Genomic DNA, 14,493 nt, shown 5'->3' with positions numbered 1-14,493 from the left:
GTCTCCCCATCAACCGCCATGCCTAAATGAACTCGGATAGGGCAAGGTATAACCTCAAAACCCAATACTCAAAAGAGAAAGCATCCATCCAGAAAGACAAAGTTTCCATCCCTTCCCCCCCTTAGTAGTAATACTTCTTCACAGTCTTCTTCTCAACCAGAACCCGCCTCGGTCTGCACAGAGCAGGCCGGCCGTACCGGTCCCGACAGATGCTCACGCCGCCGTGGTGGTACCCGGGCCCTTCAAACCGCAGCCGCTCGCAGTATGCGCACCGCTCCGACCCGTAGCTGCCGTAACTCGAGCCGCTGTATCCCGATCGGTAGCTGAATCGGTCGTCGAAGCGGTCTCGGTAGCCGTAGGACGAGCGGCAGCGGTAGCAGACTGTCTCCGTGAAGGAGTTGTGCCAGTCTATGATGTTATGTTAGGACGGCTGTCTTATAGAAGCAGGCGATGTCACCATGAAAGAGGGAGTATGTCGGCGAAAAAGGGGGAATACCCCCCAGTTCATCAAGATCCAGGGGGCGAGAGAATGATGACGCTCGTAGATGAGAAATCGACAGGAAATTACAGGAGACAAGTGGTACTTACAACGCCGACACTGCGTGCAGAGTTGATACCCCGCCGGTCCAGGCCCATATCCGTACCCGTACCCCGGACGACCAGGAAACACCTCGGTGGTGGTGACCTCGTTGATGACCTGCGCGCCCGCCGGCACGACAGCCACGTCTCGCTCTCGGTTGGCGACGATGATTTCGTTGTTGACGGGCCCGCGGGACACCTCGTTGACAACGACGGAGGCCCGGTCCTTGACTACCTCGGCGACAGCCGGACCGCCATGACCGCCGTGGCCGCCGTGATCACCGTGATGTGAGGGCATAGTTATGTAGAGGGTGAAGTGTTGCCTGTTCTTCTTCTTGTTTCTCGAGTCTCCCTTTCCCCTCCTTTTTTAGTCTTTTTGGTTGTTATCGAAGCAGGTTTCGGTGGTTTGTTTAAGCTTGGTTACGGGTAACTTGCTTCGTTTTGGGAGCGTTGGCGAGGGAATATCGTGAGAGAGGGGTGTGAGAAGGTGTAGTTGTAGTTGCAGTCGTAGGCTGAGAGCTGAAATGTCTGAGGGGAGCTGAGTGCCGAACGTGACGCCGCCAACAAACAAGTGCTGATATGTTGAGTGAGTTGTCCTTGTGATGTCTCGAGAATAATGCAACGGGGAAAAAGGGGGTGGTAGGCCCAGGCTTCTATACTACCTTACCTTGACTTAGGTGAGAAGGCAAAAGGCAGCCCAAGATACACACACCAAATAACAAACAGACAGGGAGGTCTCCAGTGGCTATTCTACTTACACCCACCCCCTTCCAAGCGATTCCAGAATCATTCTCTCCTTGAACTCGCATTAGACTGAGGCAGTACCGTTAACTTCTGTTGATGTCCCCCCAAAGCTTACCTTGGCCGTCTCCTTGCCCGGGTGACCACTGCTAGCGGGACTCCCTCGCCCAACGCATGACGTGAAGGCCAAGACGGAGCTGGTGAGGTCACAAGTTTGGAGAGCAAAAGGGATTGGAAAGTGGTGTGAGGGGGAGGGGGGAAGGGACAAGTCGGACAACGATGCTAGCTCCAAAACCAAAACACCAAAAGCTGACCGCGTACCCTGCGGGATTGAGGCTAACGATGCACCCAACACGGTCTAAGTTCACTTAGATCAGACTGCGAGAACGTGGCAAAGCCCAACCCAACAATACCACAACCTTGCATTCCCTCTTCTGACTGCCTGCCTGCCCAAAACGATGGCGGAATCTTAAGTTGTCCGGGGGGAGGGGGGGGGGCCGCGCTGCGGCTGCGCTGCCCCTGACTCCCTTCGGAGGGGCTGAGCCGGAGAAGACATCCTTAACTATCGTTGAACCCGGGCTTCCGGGACCCTCATCGGCGTCACAGGTGGGGATTCTGACCACACCTCTTTTCTCGGGGACTGGGTATAGGTCACCTTCATCTTGGTTCTCGGAGGTGCCGCCAACAAAATATTGTGTATTAGGGGATAAGAAAGACGTATCTTACACGTTTGCAGCGCAAGTGTTCTCACCTCCGATCGCTATTTAGTCCAGACACAACGCCCAGACGCCCAAAATGCCAGACCCGCCCGTTTGCAAACCTTGTTTTGTTTCCGTCATGTCCTCGTGTTACTTTGTGTGCTCTTCATGACCTTCCGGGCCCGTCGCCCTTCTTCGCTACTTCTTTCCGCGGCAAGATCACGACCTTTCGGCTGAGCAGCTCTCTCAATTCCGGAGTGATGACTTTCTTGACCTCGGGCTCTTCAGTTGCCTTACTCTTGTCCTTGCGCGGCGATGCTGGGCCTGCGCTGCTTTGACCCTCCTGTGAAGTTTTGTCCGTGGATGCCGACTTTGAAGGAGATCCCGTGTCGTGGATCCTCGGTCCTGGGAAATTGCCCTTCTTGTCGACTGCCTCAACCAAGCGGTGAAACCGGCGGAATAGCGCCTCCGCGCGAATGAGAGTTGAGTCAAGATCCATCGTGTTGGAAAGCTCGTTGACTGTGCGAGATTAGTATGACAAAGTTAACAAAAATATCAGATGATCACATACCGTATTTAAGCACCTCGTCAAAATGCTGCAGGTGGGTCATGATGACGTCGCGGTGCTTCTCCAAGATGGCCAACGCCACAAAGAGGTGGAAGCTGCTGCTCAAGTAGTCTGTCCACAAAGTCTCCCACAGACGCAATACGTCCATCCACTCGAACTCCCGTTTATACCAGACGAGCAACATGCGGAAGAAGAAGAAAAAGTTTGTGCTATCCGCAGACTGCAGGTGAGCGTAGAGCTTGGGGTCCATGAACTGAACGAGATGGTCAAGAGTCAGCAGCTGAGACCGCATACCCGATTGATCTCGAAGGAAATTGCGCTCCATGCGGTCCATGAAGTGCTGGAAGCCCCAAAAGGCGATGGCATCGTCCTGCATGACGGCGTAGATGGGAGCAAGGAGATCAGACATGCCCTGCACGTAGCCGAGATCCTTATTGTACTCGTTGTACGTTAGGAGCATGTCCTTCATCTGCTCGAGGTGGACATTGGTGCCGACCTCGGAAAAGGGGGAGTCGGGATCGGGGTGCGGGATGTCTTCTCCAGCGAAGATGGGCACATTGCGATCTGTCCGGTGGACATCCTTTTCTGCCATGATGTTAGTCGCGGCAAGATGCGAAGAGATATTATAGAGACTTACCGATTCGCCCACGCTGCTCACGCCACCACTCGCCCTGTTCACCCTCGCCTCCCAAGTCTACCAGTCTTTCCCACCATGCGCCCTTCAACTTGACATATTCGTCTCGTAGGGACGCGAGATGGGCTTTTCGCTCCTCCGCAGTGCTATACCAGTCATGGACCCCGAGGATAAAGAGCCACGCCTCTTTTCTGACACCGTCGTCAGGGTCCAGTCCTCCGTGAAACACCCGTTCTTTGACTTCGTCAACGGTGACGGATAGCCTTCCAGTTCGTGGGTCAAAGAACGTGTTCCATTCCTTCAACGTCACCGTCTTTCTTCTGTCCTCCAACGACATGGTGCTACTGCCGTCCAGGAGCTCAAACTCCCCCACATCGGTGTCCTCAAGCTCCAAGACCTCCTTAGCAGTCCATATTCTCTGGCTCCGATCTCGCTCACTTTGTTCGGCAATTCCCATGGCCCAGCGCGCCAGGTATATCCTTGCGCTGTCAAATTCATCTTGGAGAGTCTGAACCTCTGGGTTGCGAAGAAGCCTCTTGACTTGCGGCGGAACATTCGGGTTCTGTATGACGTCTTGAGCAGCCCGTCTGGTGAAAGTGGTGACCTTGCTGAACTTCTCCATGATGTTCCATCCAGTTTCTTTGACAAACTTCACAAAGGGATCCATCTGCACGTCACCACTGGGACCAGCGCCGCCAGTTCGAGTTCCCGTGCCATCTTTTTGGCCGGCCTGAGCCGTACTGGATGTAAGCTTGCCACTGAATGCCTCGCTGTCCTCCTTCGAGGGCTCCACCAGGTAAATGTTGGGCTCGGCGCCGGATCTCTCGATCGGAACGTAGCGCCGCAACCATCGCAGGACCTCATCACCGCCCCAAAACATCTCACCCCGGTCACCGAATGGGTCGAAGCTATCCCTCGTCCGCCTCTTCCTCTTAAGGATCGTGCTTTGACATTCGCTGTCGTGGAAAAATAGCGCGGGAAAACTGTCGCCAGCCCTCGAGTTGATGATCAAAGAGCCGAACCACCAGCCCAGACTCGGTGGTCTCACAAGAAGCGAGTATATTGCGCTGACGGGGATGGCGAAAGCATATGTGCCTACAGAGCCTCTGTGGGATGTGACCGTCGGCGGAGGTGGTACCAGATACGACTGCTTAGGCGGCGATTCACCTTCACTGAGGTCGACCTTTACGTAAATACTCTCGGATTCGCCGAGGGAGGTTTCGGGAAGCCATGCTAGGAGCAGGTTGGAGGGAGGTGGGTTGCGAGAGTCTCGAGATGAGGAGGAAGTCGGTCGTTCGCTGGAGCCTCCTTTTTGCTGAAGTAAGGCTATGTAACCGGGGATATTATCTTTCGCAGATGGCGTGGGGTGTACATAGACCTACGGCATGGCAACATTCCCGTTAGTTCCGGTCTTTCTGAGGTGTGGGGTGGCGAGAGCGGTTTCTACAACATACCTTGCTCTTAGAGAAGAGAAGCTTGACGCCCCGCCCTGTTTCTGTGTGCGTGATTGTGTTGTAGTCCCCCTCCTCATCGTCGCTGAGGGCATAGAAGCTCCCCGAGGGCGAACGAGGTCGCGTCGGTGGTGGAGCGTTGGCGGACGACGGGGGATCCGAGTCTGAGGTCATCATGCAGTGCGCCGTCGATAATGTAAGCTGGGATGTACGGAAGGCTTCGGCTCCGGAGGCCTGCTGTCGTCTCGGGTGAGGCTATTCAGGAAACGGAAATATTGCGACAATGGCTCAACTGTTAGAGTTTCCGGTAGGAAAATAAAGTAACAAGAGCGAGAAACAAGAAGGATGATCCGGGGAAAGTGGCATGTGAGCGAACTGTGGCTAATGATATGGGACGTTGGGGGCGAACAGCCTAGCAGTCGTCGCGCACCCTCTGAGGGGCGTGGCCACCCACTTCCGTCACTGAATCACCCCGCTGCGAAAGCTTGCATCCATGCGCTCGGAGGGGTTGTTCCCACTGTATCTGTACCGCCATTTAGGCAGCCTTTTAGCGTAGTGCGGTGGTACAGCTACCCGCGCGTCAAGGTGAACCATGTCATCTGCAGCATGCATGCGTCGTCATTCGCGCCTCCGGTTGGTCCTTCCGAGGCTGCGTATTGCACGCGCAAGCAACTCACTCCATCGTTGCCAGATTCGGCCTCGCGAGACGAAGCTTCATCGCGGACTCGCCGTTCCGTTTTACGAGTTTCTAGGTGTGAATACCGTAACTCACTTGGGCTCACTATTTCGCGCATCAAGGCGGATCCCATCACGACGGAGGCTTGCGACATAGTTGCAACTTCTGATGAAGCCCAGCAGATCGAACAATACATCAAGACCAGCGACTTCAGTCCAAATGCATGATTAGTAGAGTCTGTATTGTGTGTGTGTATGTGCCTCAGCTCTGCTCTCGCACCTTTCCAGATACATGTCTCCAAGCAACATTCGCATTCTGCCTTGCTCCGAGGTTCTGCGACGCCCACCGTCTACATACGGTCCGCAGAACCTTACAATAAGCCGACTGTCGACAATTTGGCTCCGGCCCGACAAGCATCTTGACCGTGAACGCCCGCATCATAATGAAGAACCCCCGAACAAGGACCTCGCATCCCCGAGGCGAATTCTCGCTCGTGTTTCGCGCACCACTTGATCTCGTCCACTTTATCTCATACGAGGACCACTCGGGAGACCTTGGCGTCTTGGGCCAGCAGGCAGTCCTGTTCGCCCACCACTGCCACCACCGCCGCCGCCGCTTCCACCATAGCCAGAATCGTTGTTCGACCACGGAGAGTTGGATGCCACAAATGGCCTGCCTCCACCTCCACCACCACCGCCGCCTCCATTCCCATCGTACATGCCGCCGGGAGCAAATCGGTCTTCGTAGTCACCGCTCCCGCCTCTGCCCGTCGGTGGTTGGAATGGTCCTTGGCCCCCAGATGCCGGACTGGTTGTTCTCGCACCTCCCCATAGTCGCTGCTTAAGCCGATCCTGTGCTGAGCCGCCCGCTGAGCTGCCCGGCGGTGTGTTCGTCGTGTCTCTCCCGTACGCCGCACTCTGCTGGTAGCTACCCGCTCGCTGGCTGGGCAGAGGTCGGGCCTGCACCTCTTCGCGTCCGTTGTCTCCGGCTCGGGCAAAGGGGCTCAGTCGCGCGGGCTGCTGCTCGGCGCCTCGCATCGGTGGGGGAGCTCCGCGACCTTGTCGCAGGCTCATCGTGTCTTGCCTCTGTTGCGCGCCGCCGTTGTTATCCCACAGAGAGCTCAAACCAGTCGTAGGACCAGCTTGCTGTTGCTGCTGAAGACCTCCGTATCGTGCGCCGACTTGCTGGGCTGGTTGGGCATAGACGGGCGTTGCTGGGGGTGGTGCCTTTGGGTCGGGCGGCAGCCAGCCTGGGAACGGACGGCCCTTCTCGGTGTAGTAGCCTCTAAGCACTCTGCACACGTGGGTGTCGTCTTCCGTGTCGCCGTCATTTTCGCTCTGCAACAAACGACTCTGCAGGTTCGAGATCTGAGAGGTGGTGTTGGTGAGGATCCTCGAGTACCAAGATGACATCGTGCCTTGTTTCTTGCCGCGAGGATCCTGCGGGGCAAAGGCAGAAAGGCAAAAGGCGCTGTTTTCGACTGTTTTCGGACGGGTTGGGGTAAAGAGCTCTGCTCCGGGGCACGAAAGCTATTCGTCGGGATTCGTGTCTGAAATCGCTCGCTCGCTGTCGAAGTTGATTAGTGAGAAAAAGGAGAAGTTGGGATACCAAAAGGCCGGCGGGTGGTTTCGTTGTGCTGTTTTAATTTTGGAGGGTTGCTTGAAGTGGTCCGTTTCAAATAAGCCGGTCTTGAATGATAGGGAATGGGAAGCGACCTGGGTTGACGGGTCCGACACTTGTCGCCCGACGGAATGATGCAGGGTGGTGGGGCCTGGGCCTACCCGCATTGTTCTAAAGGAACTTGCACTAATTGAGGTGCTTTGTCCTCACCGAAAGGCCCCGGCTCGAACAGGTCTCGGTGAAGCATGGATCACTGCTCCAGGCCGCATGCAAGTTACCTCCCACCTTAGTCTCCAACCTTACCTATAGAACATTTTGTATGGACCAGATATTGGCACAAACACGCATGCTGCCAGGCAGTCACCTAATTGCGCGACTTCTCATTTCAAACGGCCTGTAGTGAACATAATTGAAGTAAAAGTACTGAGCGTATGAATAAGGCAAACGCGAAATAAGGTATGAGACAGACGACAAGCACGATATACCATGCACGCAAACAACGACAAGGCAGTAAGATTAAACAGCCATTTGATAAAGGTATATCACAGCACACGGTGGTATGCACAATGCCCCCAATTTTTGATTTTCCGTCCCGTAATCAGCCGTAAAGGTATCCGCGCCAGACGCCATTGGAATTCCACGCGAGCCTCTCTCACCAGGTCAATTCCTCCGCAATCTTGGGGCGCTCCTCCTGCTTCTGCTTCAGCCTCTTCTGGTTCATCTTCACCGCCCGGCCGCGCTTCCGCTTGTCGCCAGCCTTGCGAGCCGCCTCCTCGTCGCTGTCTTCAGAGTCGTCATCCTCCTCCTCCTCGTTATCATCTTCGGCGTCATCGTCGCTCTGGAGCCAGTCCTCAATGTCCTCGAGCTCCTCATCACTCTCCTCAATGTCGGAGACGTACTCGACCTCCTTCTCCAAGTCGTCCTCGGACTCGTCCTCTTCCTCGCCCTCCTGCTCCGACTCCATACCGGGGTCCATGTCCTTATCACGCTTGCCAGCGCCCTCCTTCTCCATGGAGTTGAGAACTTTCCTCCAGATCGACTCGCTGACGTTGAGGGGTTGGTCGCCGTAGGCGCCGGAGCGTAATCTCTCGACCAGCTCGCGCTCAATGGTACGCTCCAGCTTGGCGGCGGCCTCCGCCTTACGCTCTCTGGCCTCCTCGCGGCGCCGGATCTTGGGCGCCATCTTCGGTACCAGCTTCTCGCCCATGCGCTCCTCCTCGGCGGCGATCTTGCGCATGCGAATGTTGACTTGTGTGAGACGAGTGAGACGCTGCTTGCACTTGTGGATGAGGAACTTGGGCCAGTAAATGAGCTTGTCATCGAGCATCTCCAGGGCCTTGGCGTAGTTATTGGGCAGCTTGATGCGCTCCCATAGCTTCGAGGGCATGTGCGCACGTTCGATCGTCTTCATGTAAAGGTACAGCGTGTCCTTGTTCGGAGCGCGTCGAACGGTGGCATAGCGGGAGTTTGCCAGTGGGCATGACTGTCGGTTGCAGAGACCTGTGACATTGTTCTCGTTTCTGCAGAACGTCTGCTTCTTCTCTGTGGAAAGTTTGAAACTGCAGAACTGCTGGTTGATGATTTGCCTAAGGCGGGGGGAATTAGAATTGAAGCCTGCAATTAAATCAATAAGTCCAAGACTCACCAGATAATCTCGTCGGACGCCATTGTGGCGGTTTTGGGCGGAAATAGACGAGGTTGAGAGTTGTCAAGAGGCCTTGCCGTTCGTCGAGTGCTGGAAGAAAACCGAGGCGGCGGGGCGCTTCCAGGTTGGTTTTCCTCGCTCTCGACGCTACAAAAAAAAATTCCATCCAACGGGCAAGTTGCAGGGGTACGAGCCTTATCGCGATAAGCTCGGGGATAAAGCGGCCCGGCGGACCAATCAAACGTCTTGAGATTGCAATAGCTCCCAAATTGGAACTTCGTCAACCTGATCTGCTCAGTCGTTCAGTGAACAGTTCGTTACCATCATCTCATACAATATTACACCCATGTATTTTTGATCGCAGTGCGGATGTAGTCGTCCTACACATAATAGTTTCATTCTTTTCCTTCGGTCCACTGTTTTACTAGTCCATGCATGCTCTCATTCGGTCAACGAGGAGCCTCGGCCGAAACCTCCCCTTACATTCTCGAAGATGTCTTAGTGATCGAGGTTACAGCTCATTGAGAGTTCGGCCTCTGGCGTTACCATCAACTGCTTTAGGCCTCTTCTACCAACGAGATACACCACAAAACACGAGAACTCAGTCACGGTTCTTTACATCGACATCAGAGGTCATTCTCAAGGAAGACACCATCTATGCCTTGTCGACAGCACAAGGCCGGGCCGGCATCGCCGTAATACGCGTGTCTGGTCCCGGATGTACAGATGTGAGAGCATTTCCAGCAAATCTCGTTAGATCTCGACACTGAAACCAAAATCCAGGTCTACAAAGGCCTATGCCCAAACAAGGCATTGCCAAAACCTCGATATGCATCAGTCAGAACCCTCGTAGACAGACAAGCCGGCGAGGAGGCACCAATCTTGGATTCAAACGCCTTGGTGCTGTACTTCCCTGGTCCCAAAACGGTGACTGGAGAAGACGTCCTAGAACTACACGTTCACGGCGGCTCTGCAACAGTCAAGGCAGTCCTCGCCGCGATCCCACGATGCGCCTCCGCTTCCGAAAGCAGCATCAGTGTCATCCGCTACGCCGAACCAGGCGAGTTCACCAAACGAGCCTTCCTCAACGACAGACTCGACCTCGCACAGGTGGAGTCCCTGGGCGACACCCTCTCCGCCGACACGGAGCAACAGCGTCGCGCCGCCGTGCGCGGCAGCTCGGGCAGTCTCGGGCGGACCTACGAAGCCTGGCGCGAGCAGCTTCTCCTAGCCAGGGGTGAAATCGAAGCCCTCATCGACTTTTCAGAGGATCAGCACTTTGACGAGTCCCCCGCGGAGCTGATGAGCAACGTCAGCGCGCTCGTCGCCGACATGCGGCATCGCATCGGTGTCCACGAGCGCGCGGGCCAGCGCAGCGAGCTCCTCCGAAACGGCATCCGCATCGCGCTGCTCGGCCCGCCCAATGTCGGCAAGAGCTCGCTGATGAACCTTATTGTTGGGAGGGAGGCGTCCATTGTCTCGATGGAGGCTGGCACGACGCGGGATGTTGTCGAGGTCAGTCTCGATATCCGGGGGTACCTTTGCTCCTTTGCGGATACGGCTGGCATCAGGACGAGGCTTGCTGCCGGTGGTGGTGGCGGCGGTCCCTCTGAACCTGCGTTGGGTCTGGTTGAAGAGGAAGGTATCCGGCGGGCGAAGCAAAAGGCCTCGGAATCCGACATCATTATCGTCTTAGCGGCCGTCGAGCCCAGCCCCGGCCCCGACGGCGGCTTCCGCATCAACTACGACGCGGAGACACTACAACTAGCGTCCGAGGCGCAGGCCTGCCTGATCGTGGTCAACAAGCGCGACGCCGTCGACGTAGCCACCTTCTCCAGCCTCCTCGAGCGCTTCAGAAACGAAACAACCTCTCAGATACCAAATCTCCGCACAGCGGATATCCTCACCATCTCCTGCCGCGAAGCCGAAGCGCAAGCCAAGTCCGCCTCCCCTACCAGCGCCGGCGCCGGTCAAAAAGACCCGGGCGCAATCCACGGGCTCATCGACCGCCTCGTCGATTCCTTCGCCGGTATGACGGCCCTCCCCGTGGACCAGCAAGACCTGCTGGGCGTGACAGCCAGGCAGGCGCAGTTGCTCGAGCAGTGTCGCGGGTTCCTGGACGAGTTCATGGCCGTCGCGCACTCCGAAGAAGAAGGAGGAGAGACAGGAGATGGCGAGGAACCTGATATTGTCCTAGCCGCGGAACACCTGCGCTATGCAGCAGATAGTCTTGCCAAGATTACGGGGCGCGTCGAGGCCGGGGATGTGGAGGAGGTTCTCGGTGTGATTTTCGAAAAGTGAGTACTCACTCTTTTGTTTCTCAGTTTTTTTGTTATGTTATTACTATGGCACATTTCACTAACACATTTTGGCGTTCTTAGGTTTTGTGTAGGGAAGTAGTGATTATACTACCGGACGGTGAAGTCCTCATATATCTAAATCTAATCTGTCGAAGACATAGGAGAAGTAGAGGAGAGAGAAGAAGAGAAGGAGGGAGATGCGAATCAAACCCGTCAACGCCGGCCCAATGCGACAAAAGAAACCATTCCTCTTTGAAAAGAGGCGTGCCATGCTTGCTATGCAGTCCCAAATCCAATCAAAGTAGAGGGAGAAAAAGAAGGAGTGTAATCCGTCGCGATGCTACCATCTACCCCAAACTCCGGCCCAATGCATGAGATAAGAAAAGAAGAAGATGGAACGCCGCCGCCAGCACCCTTGTGAACCCGACCTCCCCTGCTCGCGCAAGGGAAAGGAAGGGCGGGGTGGGCGGACGGATGCAAGTGATGTAAACGCCGGTCTAATGCTGATAGAATAGGAAATGTCGAGCTCGCATGTCTGATGCGGCCGAGCCCGTTGTCTTACACAAGACATCAAAGCTTGATAGCTAGCCGCAGCAGGATGATTGAAGGATGCAAAGCCGGTAACCGAGTCCTCGTGGGACCAAGGAACCCAGGAGAAGGAGATGTGCGCAAAGGCGTGGTGAGACGCTTATTTGTCCTCCTCGTCGTCGCCATCCTTATTGTAGCCGGAGCGGCCCTTGTTCTGGCCCTCTTCGTCGTCATCGCCGTCCTTGTTGTATCCGGAGCGGCCGCGGTCGTTCTTCTCCTCGTCGTCGCCGTCCTTGTTGTAGCCTGAGCGTCCGTAGACGGCAGTGGCGGGAGTGAACATGAGAGTGAAGGCGGCCATTGTGGTTGGATTTGTGGGTTTTGTGTAGGATGGAGTAATTTGAGTTTTTGGTGGAAGGGGAGGTAGATGGGTTGTTGATGGTGTAAGTGGTTGGTGTTTGTTTGTATAAGAGAGGAGACTTGAGATTGTTTTGGGGTTGTATGAGAGCTGTGTCTAGGCTTGTGATGCTGGATTGTGAGTGTGATGATGGACTATATTCCTGCCTCAGATGGGGATATATCAAGGAGTTTATATAGGCCTCAAGGCATCCATATTCTCTCTCATATCGAGAGACGGGGGCGGGCGTTGATGAAGCTCATCGTGTAGGGGTGAGGCACCTTGGACAGGTACGGAGTGAGATCCCAGCCCTACGTACCTTTACGATTTACCTCAGGTCAAGGGGGGGCAGCAGAAGAGAAACCCGGCCATTGGTACCTCGACTTGGCATCTCAGCCTCCGTGCGAGGAGGCGCGGACGCCCGGTAAACGGGTATCGCAACGGCTTGGGGTTGGGGCGTTGGGCTTGTGCGGGAGATTGAGATACCTGCGATGCTAGTTTCGGCACGGCCCCTACGGCTTCTCTGTCTCACTCTCTCTAGGCAGCCCTTTTGCTTTCCAAATTTGGTCCATGTGGAGGGCGATGACATGTACCCAAGGCAACCAAAGAAATACGACCGGGGGGCGGATAATGAAAAAAAAAAAAAAAAAAAAGGACCCATGAAGGACACGCTTTAGCCTTCTTTCTACTAAGGTACGAGGAAGTATCGTAACACCTTTCCTCTTCCCTGAGTAACATGAACGAAGTTAAGTCAACAAGTCGGCATCCATCACTGCCCGCCGCCCGCGCGCATGTGGTATGCGTGTGTGTCACTGTCGTCGGTCTGCAGACCACTCGGCATACGGCAGAGCAGAAACCCGGGCGACGTGATGGTGGGCTTCGCAAGGTTCCTCGTCATGATGTGAGATGCAACGTGCGAGGCGAGGGGGGAACGCCATGCGCTGGAGTGCCGCGGGCCTGGATTACGGTGATCTGGGCAGATGTGGCTCTCAAGTCAGTTCCCTGTAAGTAACCCAGCAGCTCCGCAATAGGCTGTCATATCAATGGTTCATTTCCGTTTCTGGTCGTCAGAGGGCCAAGGGTGTGGCTCACTGGTTCGTCCTCCGAACTTTTGGAAACAAGGGGGACAGGGACGAAATCCAAGGCGACGGGTTTTGGTTACACGGACTGGTGCATCATGATTAGTCGATGCGCTAAAAGAGACAGGAAAAGATTGTGAGCAAGTCTTGTTTGGCGAATGAGAGAACCGCCGACAGGGAAGAGGTCGAACGTGTAGGGCTGAGTAGTCCAAAGGGGACCACCTGTGCAGAGGAAAAGTAAGCACCAGCCTAGCCTGCCTAGAGAGACGTCTCAGGTCGGCCCGGATGAGATCGCGTAGCAGCCACAGGGCATGTCTCTGTCAGCATCTTCGAGGCTGTGCACATGTTCTTCTTCTTTCGAGTCTCTGAGCAGCGAGGACTGAAGACGCTCGAAGGTGGGGGATGGAGGCTGACATAAGGTCAACCAGCGCATCTCCATTGAGCAACTGACCGATACGACAAGGGAATGATCTAACCGCCTCAGCCAGCTTAACGGTCACCCGTGCAATCTTGATTCGTTGATTGCAGTGAAGGTTGCGACTGCCTCCGGCGGTGCCCGTAAGTCTCTACCTTTGGATAGGCGTAGCCATTACAAAGCTCCGGAGTTGCTCGGTGTTTGAGTCCTATGGTCGGTGAGGAACGGACGGGCCGCTCATGGCCGTTGGTCCCGTCATTGGTAAGACACCGGCGGTTGTTCCCTCGACAGTGATCTACACTGCAGGTGAGCAGGCGAAAGAGTCACCGGTGTCGTAGGTACCTGGATATGGAATCGCCTTGTGAGGCATCTCATGTGACGACGAACGCATGGCATCGCGAAGCGACGGGCATTGAAAGACGGGCGTGGACGCGGAAAGATGGATGATGCCGGAAACTCCGCTCAGTGCTCGCAGCAAATGACTGCCTTGGCTCCGTGGGGGCCCCGCGGAGCACCCGGAGAGACGGCAGAAGGCGGTGCTGGTCCGCATCTGGAGATGACCTAAGATCCTTTGGCCTCAAACGACAAGGCATCGAGTGGTTGCTGTAGTCATCCTGTCTGTTCCGTGATGCCAAAACAGATGTGGTCCTGGTTGGCCGAGTATGCTCAAGACGGCCTAGGGCGCATCAGGGATCGGACAAGACCGAAGTGTGAAGTCATTGGCAATTGTGATTGCATAGGTGCATCGCATCGACAGCGTTGGGCGATGGATATGACAGGATACGACTGCTATTACCGTAAGGTTCGTGTTTCGGGCAAAGAGGTGTACTCATTTGCAGGCCCATGATCCTTCGACCGACGCGAAATAATAGAAACCACTGTGAGTCAGCGGATGCAGCGCAATAGTTCCTTGAGCCCTGTTGCCAAGTCTAAACCAGGCTTTTCAATAGGCAGACTGGTCTCTGTAGTTCCCGTGAAACTTTTTTGAGTGCCGACACGTTGGCATTTCCTCTGATAAGATGGTTGCAGATGCTGCTTTCGACGAGATGTCGTTGTTGAAGACGTAAGTTGGGACGAGATGAACGGGGGTGCAGCCGGGATGTTGGGGTCCAAAAGGGGCTGTTCAAAGATACATTCATGAAGCAGCTGCCTAAGGGACTTTGAA

General features: G+C 55.3%; 6 protein-coding genes across 6 annotated transcripts; 1 reads left to right on the top strand and 5 right to left on the bottom strand.

The window, feature by feature from the left end:
- Window positions 1–121: 121 nt before the first annotated feature.
- Window positions 122–877, bottom strand: BDZ83DRAFT_747537 (uncharacterized protein; the record flags this gene model as incomplete). The annotated part of the gene is made up of 2 exons (XM_060513451.1): window positions 122–408; window positions 589–877. The coding sequence occupies 2 exons, from the start codon at window positions 875–877 to the stop codon at window positions 122–124; spliced, it is 576 nt and encodes a 191-aa protein (XP_060370373.1).
- A 1,307-nt stretch (window positions 878–2,184) lies between these two features.
- On the bottom strand, window positions 2,185–4,845 carry BDZ83DRAFT_566608 (GTPase-activating protein GYP7; the record flags this gene model as incomplete). Its single annotated transcript, XM_060503865.1, has 4 exons — window positions 2,185–2,537; window positions 2,590–3,171; window positions 3,224–4,598; window positions 4,675–4,845. The coding sequence occupies 4 exons, from the start codon at window positions 4,843–4,845 to the stop codon at window positions 2,185–2,187; spliced, it is 2,481 nt and encodes an 826-aa protein (XP_060370372.1).
- A 693-nt stretch (window positions 4,846–5,538) lies between these two features.
- BDZ83DRAFT_602318 (Sec1-binding region of Mso1-domain-containing protein) lies at window positions 5,539–7,050 on the bottom strand. Its single transcript, XM_060507164.1, has one exon. It carries the CDS (start codon window positions 6,757–6,759, stop codon window positions 5,872–5,874), a length of 888 nt encoding a protein of 295 aa, XP_060370371.1. The 5' UTR covers window positions 6,760–7,050; the 3' UTR covers window positions 5,539–5,871.
- Window positions 7,051–7,269: 219 nt separating this feature from the next.
- On the bottom strand, window positions 7,270–8,904 carry BDZ83DRAFT_602316 (ribosomal L28e protein family-domain-containing protein). The gene is made up of 2 exons (XM_060507163.1): window positions 8,613–8,904; window positions 7,270–8,553 (listed from the first exon to the last, which is right to left on the bottom strand). Exons 1-2 carry the CDS (start codon window positions 8,633–8,635, stop codon window positions 7,620–7,622), a joined length of 957 nt encoding a protein of 318 aa, XP_060370370.1. The 5' UTR covers window positions 8,636–8,904; the 3' UTR covers window positions 7,270–7,619.
- Window positions 8,893–11,231, top strand: BDZ83DRAFT_401244 (GTP-binding protein TrmE N-terminus-domain-containing protein). Its single transcript, XM_060502845.1, has 3 exons — window positions 8,893–9,340; window positions 9,396–10,909; window positions 10,994–11,231. Exons 1-3 carry the CDS (start codon window positions 9,044–9,046, stop codon window positions 11,010–11,012), a joined length of 1,830 nt encoding a protein of 609 aa, XP_060370369.1. The 5' UTR covers window positions 8,893–9,043; the 3' UTR covers window positions 11,013–11,231.
- A 369-nt stretch (window positions 11,232–11,600) lies between these two features.
- Window positions 11,601–12,732, bottom strand: BDZ83DRAFT_747533 (uncharacterized protein; the record flags this gene model as incomplete). Its single annotated transcript, XM_060513450.1, has 2 exons — window positions 11,601–11,743; window positions 12,678–12,732. 2 exons carry the CDS (start codon window positions 12,730–12,732, stop codon window positions 11,601–11,603), a joined length of 198 nt encoding a protein of 65 aa, XP_060370368.1.
- Between the last annotated feature and the right edge of the window lie 1,761 nt (window positions 12,733–14,493).

The sequence above is a fragment of the Colletotrichum acutatum genome, assembly GCF_030867785.1.
Source record: "Colletotrichum acutatum strain CBS 112980 chromosome Unknown BDZ83scaffold_7, whole genome shotgun sequence".
Lineage (NCBI taxonomy): Eukaryota > Fungi > Ascomycota > Sordariomycetes > Glomerellales > Glomerellaceae > Colletotrichum > Colletotrichum acutatum.
This window is presented reverse-complemented; position numbering and strand designations above follow the sequence as displayed.

Excerpts from the sequence above, each read along its gene's own strand:
- BDZ83DRAFT_602318 (XM_060507164.1), bottom strand. The coding sequence starts at position 6,759 with ATGTCATCTTGGTACTCGAGGATCCTCACCAACACCACCTCTCAGATC.
- BDZ83DRAFT_602316 (XM_060507163.1), bottom strand. The coding sequence starts at position 8,635 with ATGGCGTCCGACGAGATTATCTG. Across the intron at positions 8,554-8,612 it reads GCGTCCGACGAGATTATCTG|GCAAATCATCAACCAGCAGT; the intron begins GTGAGTCTTGGA and ends CCCCCGCCTTAG.
- BDZ83DRAFT_401244 (XM_060502845.1), top strand. The coding sequence starts at position 9,044 with ATGCATGCTCTCATTCGGTCAACGAGGAGCCTCGGCCGAAACCTCCCC. Across the intron at positions 9,341-9,395 it reads CTGGTCCCGGATGTACAGAT|GTCTACAAAGGCCTATGCCC; the intron begins GTGAGAGCATTT and ends ACCAAAATCCAG.